This window comes from Haliotis rubra, unplaced genomic scaffold (assembly GCF_003918875.1).
Source record: "Haliotis rubra isolate DU_JTF1 unplaced genomic scaffold, ASM391887v1 Scf619, whole genome shotgun sequence".
NCBI classification, from domain to species: domain Eukaryota; kingdom Metazoa; phylum Mollusca; class Gastropoda; order Lepetellida; family Haliotidae; genus Haliotis; species Haliotis rubra.
In genome coordinates, this window is record NW_025767323.1 from 96,746 (window position 1) to 118,259 (window position 21,514).

The 21,514-nt window shown below is 39.9% G+C and overlaps 1 protein-coding gene across 1 annotated transcript in view; it reads right to left on the reverse strand.

Moving 5' to 3' along the window:
- Positions 1-21,514, reverse strand: part of LOC124256118 — a 294,746-nt gene that overhangs the window by 81,002 nt on the left and 192,230 nt on the right. The window contains 3 exon segments of the mRNA XM_046690072.1: positions 11,168-12,796; positions 17,078-17,232; positions 19,333-19,579. Coding sequence (XP_046546028.1) covers positions 11,168-12,796; positions 17,078-17,232; positions 19,333-19,579 — 2,031 coding nt within the window.

Genomic DNA, 21,514 nt, shown 5'->3' on the forward strand with positions numbered 1-21,514 from the left:
AGCAACTGGTGCACTGAGTGTCATTATATCCCAATCACAGTATTACATGCTCATACTATCGACCATTGGTGATATACTTCATCATATAACTTGAATACTGCTGATTCATGGCAATAAAGATGAATAACATGTTATGCTAACCTATACTGAGTGAGTGAGTGAGTTTAGTTTTATGCCACACTCAGCAATATTCCAGCATTAGCCTCAATCTATGCAATTGGGATATGATGAGGTGAGGTGAAATTGGGTTTAACGTTGTGCTTTAGAATATTTCGCTCATATGACGACGTGCATGCATGTGTATGTGTATATGCGGCTGCTTGTACTAGCCCAGACTGAAGCTGGTTTTATAGTGTTAGCCCACTGAGATACCATGCCGCAGTGAAGCATGAATACCCCACTCAGACACATTATACTGACTCCGAGCCGACCAGTCCTTGATATACCCATTAGTGCCGAGCGCCAGGCAGGGACCAACAAGTACCATATTTTAACGTCTTTTGGTATGACGCGGTCGGGGATCGAACCCACGACCTTCCGCTCTCCGGGCGGACGCTCTAACCACTACACCACGGAGGCGGTTCGGATATGATGACATGTGTCAGCCAAGTCAGCGAGTCTGACCACCCAGTCCCATTACGACAAGCATGGGTGACTGAAGATCAGTTCTAACCCGGATCTTCATGGGTTAATATGTCCTGAAAATAGCTTCAAGAAAAAAATGTACACTCCTCAGTATTATTTCAACAGACCATCTCGCAAAAGGTTTATTTCTCTTCTTGATATTGACGAAACCTAGGTGTTATTTAAAGTAACATTACTGTTATACCATTTATTCCGCGATGCCATGAAGTTATAAGTTCTCCTAAACACCCAGGGTATTTTAGTTTGTTCATATATTTACTCTTCATTGTAAAGGTAGTGCTGCAAATATGTAGAAAATCTGAAAAATGTCCTCAAGCTGTAGCACTGTAGCCTGCAGATAATCCGGTCTGCATGGCCATGTTACATGTGACCATAAATATGGCTACTTTCACTATTGTAATTGTATTGCAATAGTATTCCACATTTTTAATAGTACTCAACACTGTTGTGACAGTATTGAGTTATATCAAATGAACTTTCAGGCTCAATAATTATTTTAATAATGCAATGGAAATACAAGGAGAACTGTCTAGTATGTTAGAGTCATTTTCCTCACCGTTTCCCTTCAAGCCAAAGGGAGGTAACTCGAAACTCTTGACCACCTACATTTTGGCCAAATTTTAGCCAAACCTTTTGTTAGACGAACTCATACTTAAAGGGCCTCACTGTTGTCCATAATTTTGACAACCAGCGCCTTGACACCAATGTATACTGGCCACATAAAGAAACTGTGCACACAGAAAATATAAAGATAGGCAGACAGCGTCTTTATACATAAATAAAGGTGTGAATATAGCAAGTATTGGAGACAATCAAACACTCATGCAGGTGCCAGGCGACGTGACGTCATTGATGGTAGCCTATGGACTTGCAATGTGTTACTGCATGTGCAGCCTGTGCAGCTGCACACAACATGTGAAACTCAGAAATTGCTGTCACTGTCGAAAGCTTGATCTTTGGTCATTCAAACGTTCACAAATTCACATGAGAAGTCACATGCACATCATGCCAAGATTAACATCTGCTCAACGTCATGAAGCCATTGGAATGGTTCGAGCAGGCATGAGCCAACAACAGGTGGCAGCACATTTCCAATGTCATCGTAACACGATATCTGCATTGGTCAGGCGTTAGGGAAACAGTAATGACGTTGCCGACCACCCACGTTCTGGGCATCCCCGAGTAACGACGCCAAGACAGGACAGATGGATTCGGGTGACTCATCTCAGACACAGGTTCCAGACGGCAGTGACCACATCCCAAATATTCCCCAGGCCTTCAATGCTCATTTGGTAGCCTCTATGCGTGCTTCACGCACATGATGGTCATACCCGTTATTGACTTTGTGACTTCGACGTGTGACCCCTACTCAATTTTGAACTTCTGACGTCATCGTTACGGATAGTGTTCATGTTCTTTTGACATGTTGTTGTGGCCCGATACTTCAGCCTTCAAAGTGTCCACATCATTTCGTCTTTTCTGTGTTGTATTCCAATTCTGAAGGAATTTTCTGTGTGCACAGTTTCTTTATGTGGCTAGTATATTATTGTCAGGGTGGATTGTTGGTATATTTCCTAAAAAAAAGTCACAATGAAAATAAATAACGTGATGCTCTTTGTAGGAATCTTAATTTGCATTCTATCGCATTGCATTTGCATTGCATGTAGAAAAAGAATTGCAAAGAAAAAAAGGAATAAAGATTTGTCCCCATAAAAGTACAAATCTCTCTTAAGTTATGGAAGTCTTTAAAGTCTGGAATTCACTGGTCGCTATATTAAGAGTATGGATTGCTTGTAACTTTGCAGATCAGCATTCTGTATATATTTGGTTTTTTTGGGGAATTAGGGTTTATGTAGAGCAATACTTTTACATTGGCACCCTTATTTGTGAGGGCTATTGTGGACAGCTGGGTACATATGCACTTAATGCCGTGCTGACCATGCATCCAACTTTAGCTTATCAGGAATCAGTGTTTTCAAATATTTTGAAATTATTTATTCTATATGTGCACATTTGCTGCATGCCAAATATGCCAACGATTTCAAGCTTAGCTTCACAGAAACTCTTCAGAATGTGGATCTGCTATATTTACATCCGGACCAGAGTAACCAAGTGTGAAGATACAGGCTTCATAGTGGGCCATTGATTAACTCATTCACCTTGAAATATACATTCTGTCTAGGAAGGAAGTTTCACTCAAGAGGGGCAGCTGGGACCCAACACTTGTTTGCCCTGATACATGTTTATACTCTCCCAGATTCTGTAGCATCAAGTACTTATAAACAAACAGACACATAACTGGGGGAAATTGGAGGAGGTGTACTTTCTGGAGGAGCTGAACATCCCAGCCTGGCACAGACCACCAGTTTCTGTCATGGACTACAGTGTTTAGTTTAGATCAATGGTTTTTGCTGGAGACCAACAAATTCCCACCAGTTTCTGTTATGGACTACAGTGTTTGGTTTAGATCAATGGTTTTGCTTGAGATCAACACTTTCTGACTTAGACCATCAGTTTCTATTTCAGACCAAAGTGTCTGACCATAGTAGTTGTATTAGGCCAATGTGTCTGAGATTGACCACAGTGCCTGTATTAGATCATCAGTTTCTGCTTTAGACCACAAATGTCTGTTTTAGACCACAACTTGTGACTTCGACCATCAGTTTCTGCTTTAGACCACAAATGTCTGTTTTAGACCACAACTTGTGACTTCGACCATCAGTTTCTGCTTTAGACCACAAATGTCTGTTTTAGACCACAACTTGTGACTTTGACCATCAGTTTCTGCTTTAGACCACAAATGCCTGTTTTAGACCACAACTTGTGACTTTGACCATCAGTTTTCTGCTTTAGAACCACAAATGTCTGTTTTAGACCACAACTTGTGACATTCATCAGTTTCTGCTTTAGACCACAAATGTCTGTTTTAGACCTGTTTAGACACAACTTGTGACTTGACCATCAGTTTCTGCTTTTGACAAATGTCTGTTTTTAGACCACAACTTGTGACTTTGACCATCAGTTTCTGCTTTAGACCACAAATGCCTGTTTTAGACCACAACTTGTGACTTCGACCATCAGTTTCTGCTTTAGACCACAAATGTCTGTTTTAGACCACAACTTGTGACTTTGACCATCAGTTTCTGCTTTAGACCACAAATGTCTGTTTTAGACCACAACTTGTGACTTTGACCATCAATTTCTGCTTTAGACCACAAATGTCTGTTTTAGACCACAACTTGTGACTTTGACCATCAGTTTCTGCTTTAGACCACAAATGTCTGTTTTAGACCACAACTTGTGACTTCAACCATCAGTTTCTGCTTTAGACCACAAATGCCTGTTTTAGACCACAACGTGTGACTTTGACCATCAGTTTCTGCTTTAGACCACAAATGTCTGTTTTAGACCACAACTTGTGACTTTGACCATCAGTTTCTGCTTTAGACCACAAATGTCTGTTTTAGACCACAACTTGTGACTTTGACCATCAGTTTCTGCTTTAGACCACAAATGTCTGTTTTAGACCACAACTTGTGACTTTGATCATCAGTTTCTGCTTTAGACCACAAATGTCTGTTTTAGACCACAACTTGTGACTTTGACCATCAGTTTCTGCTTTAGACCACAAATGTCTGTTTTAGACCACAACTTGTGACTTTGATCATCAGTTTCTACTTTAGACCACAAATGTCTGTTTTAGACCACAACTTGTGACTTTGACCATCAGTTTCTGCTTTAGACCCCAAATGTCTGTTTTAGACCACAACTTGTGACTTTGATCATCAGTTTCTGCTTTAGACCAAAAATGTCTGTTTTAGACCACAACTTGTGACTTCGACCATCAGTTTCTGCTTTAGACCCCAAATGTCTGTTTTAGACCACAACTTGTGACTTTGACCATCAGTTTCTGATTTAGACCCCAAATGTCTGTTTTAGACCACAACTTGTGACTTCGACCATCAGTTTGTGCTCTAGACCCCAAATGTCTGTTTTAGACCACAACTTGTGACTTTGATCATCAGTTTCTGCTTTAGACCACAAATGTCTGTTTTAGACCACAACTTGTGACTTTGACCATCAGTTTGTGCTTTAGACCACAAATGTCTGTTTCAGACCACAACTTGTGACTTCGACCATCACCATTGATTTATAATGTTTAATAAATGGTAATACAACTTGATTACTTACTCGGTGCCATTACTTATAAGATTATCATAAAGAACACAAAGTACAGTATAGATTGTTTGGCATCAGGTTTTGGATAGTACTTCTGTATGAAATTAGTGACAGCCATACATAGCGGCAAAACACCCAGACAGCTGGTATAATTTTGAAGCAGGATAAAATGGCAGTGTCATCCCCCTTTCGAAATTTTATAAGCTGTTACTAAGGAAGTAGTTCCTAGGAAGCCTTCACAATGGATGCTGTTACAAGTGAAGCTGTCACTAACGAAGCTGTCACTAAGAAAGTGTCACTTAGGAAGCTGTTACTAAGGAGATGTCACTAAGGAAGCTGTTACTAAGGAGCTGTTACTAAGGAGCTGTCACTAAGGAGCTGTCACTAAGGAAGCTGTTACTAAGGAGCTGTCACTAAGGAAGGAAGCTGTCACTAAGGAGCTGTCACTAAGGAAGGAAGCTGTCACTAAGGAAGCTGTTACTAAAGAGCTGTCACTAAGGAAGCTGTTACTAAGGAAGGAAGCTGTCACTAAGGAAGGAAGCTGTCACTAAGGAGCTGTCACTAAGGAAGCTGTTACTAAGGAGCTGTCACTAAGGAAGGAAGCTGTCACTAAGGAGCTGTCACTAAGGAAGGAAGCTGTCACTAAGGAAGCTGTTACTAAAGAAGCTGTTACTAAGGAGCTGTCACTAAGGAAGGAAGCTGTCACTAAGGAGCTGTCACTAAGGAAGGAAGCTGTTACTAAGGAGCTGTCACTAAGGAAGGAAGCTGTCACTAAGGAGCTGTCACTAAGGAAAGAAGCTGTCACTAAGGAAGCTGTTACTAAAGAGCTGTCACTAAGGAAGCTGTTACTAAGGAGCTGTCACTAAGGAAAGAAGCTGTCACTAAGGAGCTGTCACTAAGGAAGCTGTTACTAAAGAAGCTGTCACTAAGGAAGCTGTTACTAAAGAGCTGTCACTAAGGAAGCTGTTACTAAGGAAGGAAGCTGTCACTAAGGAAGCTGTTACTAAAGAAGCTGTTACTAAGGAGCTGTCACTAAGGAAGGAAGCTGTCACTAAGGAAAGAAGCTGTCACTAAGGAGCTGTCACTAAGGAAGCTGTTACTAAAGAAGCTGTCACTAAGGAAGCTGTTACTAAAGAAGCTGTTACTAAAGAAGCTGTTACTAAGGAGCTGTTACTAAAGAGCTGTCACTAAGGAGCTGTCACTAAGGAGCTGTCACTAAGGAGCTGTCACTAAGGAGCTGTCACTAAGGAAGCTGTTACTAAAGAAGCTGTTACTAAGGAGCTGTCACTAAGGAGCTGTCACTAAGGAGCTGTCACTAAGGAAGCTGTTACTAAGGAGCTGTCACTAAGGAAGGAAGCTGTCACTAAGGAGCTGTCACTAAGGAAAGAAGCTGTCACTAAGGAAGCTGTTACTAAGGAGCTGTCACTAAGGAAGCTGTTACTAAAGAGCTATCACTAAGGAGCTGTTACTAAGGAGCTGCCTCTAAGGAAGCTGTTACTAAGGAGCTGTCACTATGGAAGCTAATATTAAGAATTTGGTTATGCCCAAATAAGTGGTGGAAGTGTCTAAAGCGGTGAGGTTCAATGAAGTAGGCTTTAATGTCACAGCATGTGTGTATGTCCAAAACTGCTACTTGTCTTAGTCTGGACCAATGATGATTCTATACAAAGCATATGTGCATGTATGTGCATACACCCTGATACACCAAGCCTTGCTCCTTTGATGCCAAGAGTGAATGAATGAATCAGTGAGTTAAGTTTTATGCCACTTTTAGCAATATTCTAGTAATATCACGGCAAGGGACACCAGAAATGGGCTTCACACATTGTACTCATGTGGGGAATCGAACCCGGCTCTTCAGCGTGATGAGCAAAAGCTTGAACCACTAGGCTACCCCACGCCCCTTTTAATGCCACAACATCGACTGTCTTTTGCTGTCTTTTGGAATGACATGGCTGAGGTTCAAACAACCAAACGTCTCTTGTCAGACTCTATCAACTATACCATTGATGCAGTGGGGAAGTATCTGTGAAGATTTTGACCACTGCTTGGTGTTGATGCATCAAGAGTTGAAAAAAAGCATTTTATTTAATCCATAGTAGGGAGCTCTAAATAAACTCGTATTTACGATACATCTAATTAATGGATGAGATATAGAATAGAGAATGAATCCTCCCAAGCTTTCTGTAAGATCAATATTCATCAGGAGCAACCTCTTGGAGATAATTCAATCAGTGACAAGACCATTAACAGTGAGTGAGGAAGTCAGGCTCACCACCACATTGACAGTACAGTCTGTGGCGTCTTCTCTTCCCATCTACACTAACCCAGCAAATCTATACCAATGGTCTTGACTCTCCACTTTTGAACACCATATTCCACTTATGCACTATCCCCCAAACTCATACCCACTGTATAAAAATATTAACTTCATAGATTTACATTAAAAAACTACCCAGCAAAAAGAACTATTTTTGAAAATGTACAAAATATGCAAATGCTACATTTTGAGAGATATTAACGCTGCTGCCAGTCACTGAGTACATGTTAAATGGTTGATCTCAATTCCAGACCTGCTCACTTCACGGACAAGGTTTGTCCATTTCTGTTTAAGCTGAATCCATATTCACCAGTAGGTGGCAGCACTACATAACGTTCCTGTATTAGTCTGGGGATGTGTCTGGTGACCTCTTCCCCGGGGTCAGGTCAGCGATACAGTACCCCCTGGACCCATCTGTGTGACCCCACACTTGTCAGCAAGTCATTGAACCTAAAGAAGATAGTATGATTTATGGCCACCTATGACCATTCAGCTGAATTATTCTCTCCAGAAAACTCAGCTGATGGAAATGTCTTGAGTGTTCAGCTTGCCATGCGGATTAAAGAGCACTATTCCCATCCAGCTGTAATCTCATGGCAGACCTTGGCTAAGTATGTGTGTGTATTTGTTGTTTAATGCCACACTCAGACGTATTCCGGCTATTCTACAGCAGCCTGTGGATAATCAAGTCTGGACCAGACAATTAGGTGATTGTTGTCATGAGCATCAATTCAAGCCATTTGGGTACATTGAGACATCGTGAACTAATTCCCTAATCTTGATCCCCTGATCTATTGAAGCATCTTTCCTCAGCATAGGTAGCTTATGACCAAATCTAACCTTTGGTTCAGACAAGATGATCGTCATGACAGTGTTACTCCATTTCATCTTGCTTAGGGTCACTACAGGTCAGCTGTCCGAATGTTTGATTCTATTGCCCAATTGTATTCTCATACTGTATTGTCTATCTATTGCTGGGGCGGAGGGGTAGCCTAGTGGTTAAGCATTCGGTCATCACGCCGAGGACCTGGGTTCGATTCCCCACATGGGTACAATGTGTGAAGTCCATTTCTGGTGTTACTGGCCATAATATTGCTGGAATATTGCTAAAAGCAGCATGAAACCATTTTCACTCATTGACTGACTCTAACTGTTGTCTGATTGCAATGCCTGACTTTTGTCTGATTGTATTGTCTCATGTCTTTGTCTGACTGTAGTGTGTAACTATATATTGTAATCTACATTGTCTGATTGCATTATCTGTCTGTATTGTCTGACTGTATTGTCTAGTTGCATTATCTGTCTGTATTGTCTGACTGTATTGTCTAGTTGCATTATCTGTCTGTATTGACTGACTGTATTGTCTAGTTGCATTATCTGTCTGAATTGTCTGACTGTATTGTCTAGTTGCATTTCTGTCTGTATTGTCTGACTGTATTGTCTAGTTGCATTATCTGTCTGTATTGTCTGACTGTATTGTCTAGTTGCATTTCTGTCTGTATTGTCTGACTGTATTGTCTAGTTGCATTATCTCTCTGTATTGTCTAGTTGCATTATCTGTCTGTATTGTCTGACTGTATTGTCTAGTTGCATTATCTGTCTGTATTGTCTAGTTGCATTATCTGTCTGTGTCTGTATTGTCTGACTGTATTGTCTAGTTGCATTATCTGTCTGTATTGTCTGACTGTATTGTCTAGTTGCATTATCTGTCTCTATTGTCCGACTGTATTGTCTAGTTGCATTATCTGTCTGTATTGTCTGCCTGTACTGGATCATGGTTATTAACTGAGTTTAGGTCAATACAACAAGGAACACTGTCAGTCCGTAATGACTGAAGGTTTATCCCCAGGTTAAACCTTCAAACATGTAATAGAATAAAAGGAAAACTGTTTATTTCTTGTCTAATGGATTATTTCTTTGAATATGCAAAACTTGAGTCACTAAATGCAGGGGCTTTCAAAGGAATGATACGACTGTTAAAGGCTAAATGACCAAAGTGTGCTTTCAAACCAATGTGTTGGGAAAATCATGTTATGTCATTGCCAAAACAGCTTCCCTTGAATATGAAACTGAACATTCAAGTCATTCAAGAAAATGTCAATATTATTTATTAATCAAGGAATATAATGATGTCACATATTAATATAGAAAAGAATAATTATGATACAATTATTTCGAAGCAGGTTACCCTTTATTGCAAATTAAAAGCTATTTGCTGCAAGAATTCAGAATATATAATCCTTTTCATGTAAAATTCAAATTCAGGGCTTTTTCAAGCATAAATTTCAAATGTCAAGATCTTTTCAAGACCCTGAGAAATTTAATATGTAAATTTTTTTTTATAATAACTGAAAACTGATATTTCATTACCGGCAATAAATACCTTCAGCATGGCCAGTAAAACTGAAGGTCACTATTGCTGGACAATCTGGTATGTTTTCAAGGTCAGCTGTCCAGTCGATAGGTGTTTTTTTTTAACGCAATACCACTAAATATATGATTTAAAAAATAACATGTTTGGGCCAGACCAATTTTATTTCTTGTTTAACAGATCCGCCGGTTGTATTTTTTCAAGAAGAAGAAAACAAACAAACAAAACACATGTGCATTTTGCTTTGGTGATTTTAAAAAAATAACCTGACACCCAACACCCAATATGATATTAATAAGTGGAAATGCTCAGTATAACTGTATACTGCATTAGACTCTTCAAACCATATGTATTGCAGTGTATGTTTCTGTTTTGTGGTTGAAAAGAAATACAGCAAATTATTTGTATATTTTTGTATAATTTAAGCTCAAATCTACACAGATATTCATTCACAAATGATAACATCCTTCACAACCGACTGACAAAAGGGCAGAAACACGGAGGTGAATTTATCGGGCGTTGGTAATTCCCTGTATCCATGACTACAGAAGTGACTGACGAGCTGAATAATATTCATATCAATATGCAGAATGAATTATCTGTATGTACAATCAGAGTTTATCATCATCAAACACTCGAACTGTCCTGTAGTGACCGAACAATACAGAGATACTTGTACTGCAATAGATCGAACCGGGCCTTCGAACCGGGCCTTGAGTGAACGCTTTACCCACTAGGCTACGATAGGTAATTTTCGTATTGTAGTTAAAACTACTAATAACACTACTTTGAATTCCCTTTATATTATTATACATTAATAGTTTTGAGAATGTTTATTGGTCATATAATTGCATTTGCGTGACTTTTAAACCATAAAAAAAATAATATATAGATTGGTATTGGCACTCGTTGTAAGGAAGCCACTGCAGACACTTTTTCTCGAGTTCCAAACTATAGAGCGACGTCTTCAATTTGGAAACATTTTCAAAGGATCTCTTGTACAATCAAATCTGATTCCTGCCAGTGGCCAGTGGTATTGTTTCAAAAGAAAGGAAACAGTAATTTCATTACCTTAACCATGTGTTACACTTTCACAATATATTGCAATACATATTGGAATACGGCAACACATATCACAATATATCGCAATACGAAAATATTGACGATACCCAACCGTAATATATACAAGATGTGCATGGTTTATATGAAGTGTATGTACTGAGTACCATGATGTATTAACACACAATACTGTAGTACACAATAATATACACTACTCAATGCATGAAATGCCTCCCATAATCCTTTGATGCTTTACCATCAACGTACGTACATGTATTTAAAGTTTTATATATTATAAGGTATGACATGACAGATAAACTATAAACAAGGGAGATAATTCAATGGCTGTACAATTTCTTTATTACTACGGGTGGAGAGTTTTGGTGTAGACAGCAACACCAACAAACAATGGTGGTAGTATCTAAACTGAAACATCACATTCATTTTGTAAAGAGGTGGTACAGCCATAAATTATATCCCTTGTCTAAACTGCCATTCAAAGAAGAAAAACAGTATGTAAGAATCGTGTGATCCCCTACTTTTTTAAAGTAGTATATGTAGGATGTGAGACAAATAAATTCACACTCTCTCACCTCCAGTTGCAGCTTGTTCCCCATCAGCTGGCACCATGCTTTGTACTCATACCCCAGCACCGACAACTTCTTGAGGAACTCCCGAGTCTCCAGAGCCAACATGGAACTACCATCCAGGTCGGAATGACATATTTCTATCCATGTTTCGATCACCTTCAGTATACCCCTGTGGTTGAGGGGTATCTCACAAATGGGGGTGGTGGAGATAGGGGAGACAGACTTGACCGTCCCTGCAGAGGAGTGGGTGCGTTCCGACGGGGCGGGGCTGGGGGTGGATGTCTGGGTTGGGGTGGAAGGGAATAGATAGTGCTGAGCAGCGTGACCTGTTTGTTCTAAATGAGGGGAGAGATGATTAGCAAACCCTGAGGAGTGAGGAGGGGAGGGGTATTCAAAGTGTTGGGGACTTTGGCTAGCGGAGGAAGGCTGGGGAGAAGAGGGGGTTTCAAAATGAACTTTAATATTTGGTATATCCGTGATTGAATCATTGTCCTGCTCAGGACCACTGGTTGTAACAGGAAGATTATCCATGTCGGTTGTCATGATGGTAACGAGGGACCCTGTATCGTAGATGTGTTCTGTGGAGCAAGGCCCGGGGGTCATTAGACCTGATTTCACCAAACTGTGACTCTCTTCCCCCTCTAGGCCACTCACTGATGCCAGGTACCCAGCAGAGCCATTTAATGGAGATGACCTCGTTCGGTGTGCAAGATTTTCAGGCACTGAGCTGGATCTAGAAAACACTGGTGATACATCCACTGGTGGAGTGTCCATTACAAATGTTGGCAGGTTGGTGAGTTCTCGCTGGAGAGCAACAAGATCCATATCTGGTGCGGAAGAGCTGTTGGAATCTTTCTGACTCAACTGACTGAGGTCACTGGAGACGCTGTCCCTGCGGGGCAGAGACACACTGGCCTGAGGTTTGGACAACACCCGCTTGCTGGGCCACCGGAAGAGTTTCCTGGAAGTCTTGGGATCCCCACCAGAATCAGGCATCTCCACTACTGTGCTTGGTTCTGGGTTCTGGGGGGCGGGCACTATGTTGAGATCAAGGGGTGTCACCAAACTCTCTCCTATTGCACGTAGGGCAAGTTTGGTTGTTCCGTTTTTACTTGGCACATGGTTATTAGTTCCCTTATTATTTTGATCTTTGTCTTGTGTTATACTGGAGACTTTGACAATGGGAGGAGCACTCTCAGGTTCCTCTGGTGGGTCTGTTATCACAACATGGAGGTTAGCTTTCCTCCGTTTCGACAAGGAATCACATTCCTCCAAAGGTTCTTCGTCTCGTTTTCGAGGTGGACATATATCAACTTTGTCCACCTTTGGCGGTTTGAGTTTTGTGTCACTGTACAATGTCTTCCGCCGGATCATGTTCCCGAATAGTTTGTGAGCTAATAGTCGGAGGACAATGATAGGATGAACCAGCACAGGGAGGGCTGCTAGAAGATAGTCCCTGAACGGCTTATGGTACATGTCCTGCAGAAACTCCATGGAACAGGAGGGTGATGCGAGAGGGGAGAAGATCTGGTGAGAGCTGACTGACTCCCTCTCCGACAGTGAGTACACACTGGGCAGAGAGTTGGAGAGTTGTGCCCCTTGTCCACAGTCACGTTCCTCACTCATGGCTTCCTGTAATGCAGCGAGTCAATAACCATTAGTATTCTAAAACTCCAGACCTAAAATATATATATATATATATATACAGTTGTAAACATCTGGGATGCCATATGTAGTTTCATTAAGAGACAAATGTTAGAATGTAAGAGAATAATTCTAAGGATGCTTCTTATTTCTTAGCAATCCTTTCTTTCTTTTCCTTCTGAAACCTGGAACTTGCATGTAGTAGAACTAATCAGAAGTAACCCACACTTGTTGTAAAAGATGACTTAGGGATTGGGTGGTCAGACTTAGGGATTTGGTTGTCATGGTATCCCAGCTGCATGGACAAATGCTGATGACGTCAATCACTGCATTGTCTGGTCGATTATGTAAAGACCACAATCATCTAGCTGGATTATTGCTGAATGAACCAACCAACCAACCAGCCAGTCAATCTACCATCCAACCAACCATCCATCCATCCATCCAACCAACTAGCCAACCAACCAACCAACCATCCATCCAACCAACCAGCTAGCCAGCCAGCCAGCCATCCAACCAACCATCCATCCATCCAACCAACCAACCATCCATCCATCCATCCAACCAACCAGCCAGCCAGCCATCCCTCCAACCAACCAACCAACCATCCAACTAACCAAACCAACCAACCAACCAACCAACCAACCAACCAGCCAGCCAACCAACCAACCAACCAACCAACCAACCAACCAACTAAGCAAACATATAAACAAAGAGGTCATCTTGAGCACTGACCACAATACATGGTTCTTTGTTGGCATCGGGTTAGAATTTAATCAAATGACACCTCATGGCCACCTTTTTGTTGTTAGCAACATGGAGTCCTATGTTCATGGTTTCCAGTGTGAGAGCTGACACCATCAGCTCATAGTGTTACTTACAAACGGTATCACAACACTGGTGTCATTCAGGATCAAAGATGTTTTCAGAATTGTTATGCAAGATTTCTCTGTACATAGAAAATGATGCTTATAACATGAAAGCTGAAACAAATCTACTCAATATAAGGGTTTGAAACAAGTAGACTTGTTTACTTATGTTTAGATCCATATGAAAACATTCTAAATCAGTCATTAAAATTTAGAAACATGTTTTTCAGACATAAATGAAATGTCAGCATGCAACACAAATGTTTGGAGAAAATGTCATTCTGCATTTCAAAGGATATTTTAGTGCACTGCTTTAAAGGAGAAATAACAAAAAATGGTAGCACAGATTCTTCAACTATAAGTCAGGTTAGGATTCAAATTTGACATTTTCCTTCATCTGTGTTCTTCAGGACTATCAGAATGCTTTATTTTCCATTCCTAGGGCAATGCTTTCTAATCACTGACTTTTTGTCTTAGTGGAATGGACCGAGAACACAGAACACAGACGGACCCAGAACTAGACATGTGTCTAGTGTACAGTTTGAAAAAACTGAACCATTAATTTCAGACTGATTCAGCCCTAGTCTGGACAGAAGAAATGGCATTGAACAGAAAGTACGCTACACAAACTATATAGGTTACTTGTATACACTAATACTACATGTTTTAGGATAATCAAATGAATATGTGTCGAGTTCTTGCAATAATCTTTTAAACTATAGATATAAATATGTTTGTCCTAAGTTATTTGAATGTGTACAGATACACTGTATTAATCATGACAAGAAACTGTTTTCTTACCCTATCTGTATGGTTTAGTATTTATTTATTGTAAGGATCTGGTTTGTGTGTCCATCCTTATTGTACACAGTAGAACTATCCCATTTTCCTAAATAAACAGTTTCAGCTTTTATACACAGTATTTTTATTCATTTAACCACTTCAAAAATGACAAAGTTTTATGGAGGACAACTTCTTATATTTCATGACTGTAACATTTTCATACAGATTCCTGTACCGTTGTCAAGCATGAATATTACAGTTGTCAAGCATGAATATTACAGTTGTCAAGCATGAATCTTACCGTTGTCATGCATGAATGTTACCGTTGTCATGCAAGAATGTTACCGTTGTCAAGCATGAATATTACAGTTGTCAAGCATGAATATTACCATTGTCAAGCATGAATATTACCATTGTCAAGCATGAATATTACCGTTGTCAAGCATGAATGTTACCGTTGTCAAACGGGAATGTCATCTATAAAAATCTGTCATTTTTGTACTTTCCAACTTCTAAAATGCCACTCAAAGAAGTTACTTATCCACTTCCATTCCATTTATGGTTTTAAGTTTGTGACCCCATACTATCACTTTTGGGTTTTGCCAAAATGGTAAAAATCTGAGAACTGCTTTGTAATAACTGGAATACTGTTGAACCCTATAACTCACTCACTCACTCACTATCCTCTCCTTGAATCAGCTTTTGTCTCCCAGTGTGATTCAACAGGTCAGCACTAAACACTCACAAGCTAGTTAAGCCATCATATTACAAACTAATTAAAACTTTCAGTTTACATTCTACACAAAAACAGTGGTAGTAAAATTTCTAGAAGAAATTCTTCAAGAAAAATAGGCTTACAAAATGAACCACATTATTTCCAACCAGCTAAATTTTTTCAAGCTTTCGCTAACTAACTAATTGGCAACTATCAGGTCACTTCACACTAAAACAACTCATCATCATTAATTCTTTTCACTGAGAATAATGCCACAGGAGGTATCTGGTTTCCCAACAACTTCCTGTGAACAAAGAGTAGCATGCAACATCATCTCCACTAAGGAGCTTCGGCACAAACCTTAAAACTAAATTATCTTCCTGTCTGATTTTTTCTCCAGGATTTAACAAATAATTGATTACTGTACAGACTCCTTGTGGGGCTCCCAGTAGTCTCTTATGAGAGCTAGTTGTTTGGGTAAGTGCATTAAAGTCTGAGGAGCTTACAGAAGACAGACTAACTATAGAATTTAGTTTCTGTGATGTTCCAACATCTCAGGCAACTTGAAAATAAAAAATATAAAAAAATGATTCCATGTTGAGGAAACACACATCTTCAAAACATTTTTTTAAACATTAGTTTTGTAACCCTGTATAGCCATTCAAATTACAATGACATTGACCTGAGCACAGTGTTAACCTCCTAATGTCCGGCTTTTAAGATCAACTGGTGAACATTCATTGTATTATAAGATTATGGCCCAACACTATGAGCTCACCACCTCTGTGGGCATGTGCTTAATGGTCATGTGCTTACTATGCCTATGCTCACTCTCACTGTATGCTGGTCCTAAACTTGTGCTTCACACCATTATATTTATATAGGTTATCACGCGAGTGTGTTTTGGGATGGTTAATGTCCTGCATTAGGAATAATCATTGTATTTAGCAAGCCTTGGCGAGCTAAATACGTAGTGTTCATTCCTGTGCAGGATATTAACCATCCCAAAACACACGAGTGTGATAACCTATTTATCATACAATGTCATTTTTGCTTTTATAATTTAAAAAAAATGCGATTTCAAATGCCACAAATCATGAAACTAAACTTCGTGGAATGTCTATGACGTCACAAATTTCTCCTGATCACTCAGCTGACTGCGTTAGGTCATCTAGTTCCCAGTAAGCTTTTATGCTAAAGCACGTATTGTTGTCAACAAATCTTAGATTACGTCTAAGAAAATTCAGAAACCTTCAATTAACCTTTTGAACAACAAACTACGCTTTAATGTTTGCGTGACATTGTGCTCCTGGATTCCTATGCCGTTCTCTCGCAAACACTGACAGTCGGTCGGGGAACTGATGTTGGTATCTTCGTAAGCCTATGAATTTCTATCTTCGCTTTGTAATCTACTACATCTATCATAACCAGGTATGAATTTTCTGGGATCAAAGCACTGACAGTACCGTAACCACGGCCGTCAATCCGGACACGACCGCCGACCCTTGACGCCATGTTTGTTTACACTGTGAAAGTAGACCCTGAAATTTGCATATGACCTCTCTAATTTGCATCGATATCCGTATATGACCCCAACGGATACCGAAAATATCCGTTGACTTTATCCTGCCGAGAACACTATCCATTGTATGATAAAGGTCTTTATTCATGCACTCCCTGCCTGTATTTTCAGCAAATGGTGTACAAAAAGTCTTTCATTGACTTCAATTATACACATCACCAATGGCCTTGACCTTACCCACATGACCTCTGACATGTACATATATATGTACTCCCCTTTCTGCTAGAATGTAGTAAACAATCTCTTGACCAGCTTGTATTTTCACAAAATGGTATTCAAAAAGAATTTGATTGACTTTAATCCTAAGACCTTGACCTCACCTGTATAACCTCTGACACGAGCCCCTCCAGTGATGCAGCCTGGAGGTGATGGTTGGTACTCCACATCATAATTCGGCCCATAGCCATGAGCTCGATGAAACTGTCTTCAGGGGAGTGTACTTGCAGCAAGGAATTGGTCGTCAGCTCAACGAAAGCTGCCAGATAACAAAACACAACAACTTTATCCAACATTTTCTGACAATTTTGCTTTTACGACCAATAGAATCTGTCTCGGCAGGTAAGTGAGACTGGTTATTCTCTGGCTTTGACATTTTGAATTCCAGGTACAATAAAACAGTAAGTGTCTTGATGCTACGATACTAAGATAATTTAGAGCAATGTGTCTGCTTGTGAAAGAAAATGTGATAGCATGCAGTAACAATATAGTCAGCAAAGCTGAAATTAACAGTATGATAAGATCAGTTTTTGAAATTTAGGTCGGTCCTTTGGCCCGAAGCCGACTGAAAACCACTCGGACCCACAGTTATTGTTTTCTGCAGGTCCTTATGGCAGACAGCTTTTTCATCCCCAATAACTAAGAGTACTATTTTTCAGAAAATATCATCCATAATTTCTACATTTTATCTCAATCAGCAGCTGTTGTCTGTAAGTGAAAAGTCATTTTCGAGGAAGCAATTAAGATTACAGAGATATGATATTTTTTTAACTCAGTTTGTTGGTTGTCACATATTTTGTCTGCAGGGAATTACTTATATTGTAGCTAAAATATAGGACCTACACATTCTGATCAGGACCCAAAACTTGTAATGGTTCTGGGTCCTTAGGGTCTTCAGCTTTTCACGGTTAAGGGCAAACACTGACTACGATACTAAGATAATTCAGAGCAATGAATCTACTCATGAAAGAGAACGTGGTATTGGGCATTACCAATATCGGCAGCAAAGCTGGATATTACTGATTAATGCACTGAGCTGGATATTACTGATTAATGCACTGAGCTGGATATTACTGATTAATGCACTGAGCTGGATATGCATCTTACCTTCAGCGTGAATTGAATTGAAATGAGACAAAACCCTGATTGTTTGCAGACAATGAAACATAATCACACAGACATGAAATCCTGCAGCAGCAGCTGTTGAAGGATTTAACGTTAATGACATTAACGATATCCATCACTCCATCAATAAAAAAATCTCATAAATATATTTATTTTGCAATGAAACTTAATAGAAGTAATGTTCAATTACACCTTGAAATCTAATTGTTCATTTGCCATATGTATCATACTATACAATTTTGATGTAATTACAGACATCTGTATCTCTGTATTTGAAATCTTCTGATTATATTTGACATATGTCCATTAAATTCAGAATGTTCGTATACACATGAGGCTCTGCAGTCCCCTGGCTGTGAGTTATATGCTGAACAAATAAAGTTAGGGAACATGAATAGTTTGGGTATAGTTTGATGAGTGCTCAGTCTTCTGATATAACAAAAAACATTCCTGATCTCTGACTTTTACTTGTCAGTATGTTAAGAAAAGCAGCCATGCTCAAATAAAATACCAATCAGAGAAAATAGCATATATCGTGCAACAGAAGTGTTTTAGGATCTACATATGTCATAGCAGAGAAGAGTTAGTGTTGTGCATATGTGTATTAAAACAGGAGAGTTTGGGATCCACATGTCTTAGAACAGAAGAGTTTGAGATCAGCATATTGTCTTAGAACAGGAGAGTTTGGGATCTGGATATGTCTTAGAACAAGAGAGTTTGGGATCTACATATGTCTTAGAACAGGAGAGTTTGAGATCTGCATATATATTAGAACAGATGAGTTTGAGATCTGCATATGTCTTAGAACAGGAGAGTTTGGGATCTGCATATGTCTTAGAACAGGAGAGTTTGGGATCTGCATATGTCTTAGAACAGGAGAGTTTGGGATCTGCATATGTCTTAGAACAGGAGAGTTTGGGATCTACATGTCTTAGAACAGGAGAGTTTGGGATCTGCATATGTCTTAGAACAGAAGAGTTTGAGATCTGCATATTGTCTTAGAACAGGAGAGTTTGGGATCTGCATATGTCTTAGAACAGGAGAGTTTGAGATCAGCATATTGTCTTAGAACAGGAGAGTTTGGGATCTACATATGTCTTAGAACAGAAAAGTTTGGGATCTGCATATTGTCTTAGAAGAGTTTGGGATCTGCATATGTTTTGGAATGGAAAAGTTTGGGATCTGCATATGTTTTGGAATAGAAAAGCATATGTCTGAGAACAGAGGAACTCACGTCGCCTGTCAAAAAGGTCGACCCTTCCTCCCAGCTTGTGGAGAAGTCCCATGTACACCAGGATCCGGGCTGCATGGTACTTGACAAACTTGGCATACTTTGTGCTGTGGTTGGTGTAGTACCATTCATCTGATGGAAGGAGCAGCTGCATCAACATGTCTGCAACTTCAGCATCGTTGAGGGCTTGATGGTTGAGGGGGTTGAGGGCAATACAAGCCAGCGCTTGTAGCAGAAGGCAAAGAAGGTGCTGAAACGGATCGATGGAATGAGTTGACAGTTTCACATACATACATTAAATATCATTAAGAATAGGTGGTGGTCAGCGGACTTGGGTACTGAAAGAGTCTGGGTTTGAATCCTAGACACACCTGATTATGCTCATGGTCTGTGAGTATCCTACCTGTGTCAGTCAGTTTTAGGTAAGGGAGTAAATTGTTAAGGCAGCTTTGAACAGTAATTCAGGTGCATGTGTCAGCTTCCTGTGGAAGAAAGTCCATTATTACCCATATGGTAGGGAGGACACAGGGTAGTATTTTTCCTGTAAGTCCCTAGGGAGGTTACACCTTTTGGTGAACGTTGATTGGCTGTTTCAGAAAATAACAGCCAGTCACACGTATAGATATAGGGAATTCCCTACATCATGGGTTTCCTTATTATATAGAGAAATTGCTGTTTCCATTTTAGCGCTTCTCAGATTGAAAACTGATATGGGTAATAAAAACAATAACCAACTTGTAACGGGGTATGACAGATTATTTTTCTCTCATTAAATTAATTATGTAATTCTCTTGCCAAGGCTCAAGAATTACGTAATTAATATAACACAGGAAGTCATTCCCCATCACTCGTTAGTTATTGTGTAAGTGTTGCTTTGGTTCAGCCTTTCAGCATGACCATATAAGTTTACCTTGGGATTTAAATCTTTCCAACCCTTGAACTGAAATAGCATTCTGCCATATATATAGAACATTATATTTTCCATATTTGTGGAATAATGTTTAATTCTCACAGGGCACTATATTTGTTTTGCTTTGTCAGTGCTGACATCCAACTTCATGTGAGTTGTTCATTGATTTCATGGCTTCCAAAGTGGCCCATTTTTTTCCAAAATGTTCAGCATTATTGTTCAAAATGCCAGAATTCCAATGTTTAACAACTTGTGATTGGGAAACCTACATTTTTCTACATTTTCTCATAAAAGAGGATGCCTGTGTGGTCTAGTCACGTCACACCCCAAGATGTTAAAGATGTTACCAAGCCTGCTGCCTCGCATTAACACTGACTGACTGAGTTTGGTTTTACGCCGCTTTTAGAAATATTCCAGCAACATCAAGGCAGGGGGACACCAGAAATGGGCTTCACACATTGTACACATTGTGTGGGGATTCGAACCCGGGTCTTTGGCATGACGAGCCAACGCTTTAACCACTAGGCTACCCCACCGCGCCCCTCGCTCGCATTAACAGGATGAAGTGAGTGAGTATGGTTATTCACTGCTTTTAGCAATATTTCAGCAACATCATGACCAGAGTCACCAGGAATGGGTATTGCACATTTTAACCTCATGGGGAATCGAACCTGGGTCTTAAGCAAGATAGCAAATGATTTAACCACTATGCTACCCAACCAGGAAAGACTTCTGCCCGTATCCCCTCTTAAATCTCATTCTTGTCAAATCATATCACCTGAATATATATATTCCTCATCTGATAAGGATGAGTTTTAACATGTTTCTTTAATTGTATCTGAACATAATGAAAGACATATCTGGATTCTAAAAATGTCATTGAAAGAAATATTTCCTTATCGTTATAATTTAGGTGGATACGGGCGGAAGTCTTACCCCCAACCGCCCCATTAGGAAGATAATACATTGGCGGATCCAGAGGGGGTTCGACCCCCACCCCTTTGAAAATGACTTAGACCACATTGAAGATTTTTTGTGCGTTGGCGGAGCCAATGGGGGGTTCAGGGGGTTCGTCTGAACACCCCCTTTCAAAATTCCTGGATCCGCCCATGTAATATGACTTAGTCATAGTTTAACTTCAGCATGGTATCTCACTGGCCCAGACCAATAAAAATGGCACAAGCCCTGGCCAGCTGAAGCAGCTACACACACACATTACAACTGAAGTATTATAATCTTGTACACAACAAACCCATTTCACCTCAACTGACATAA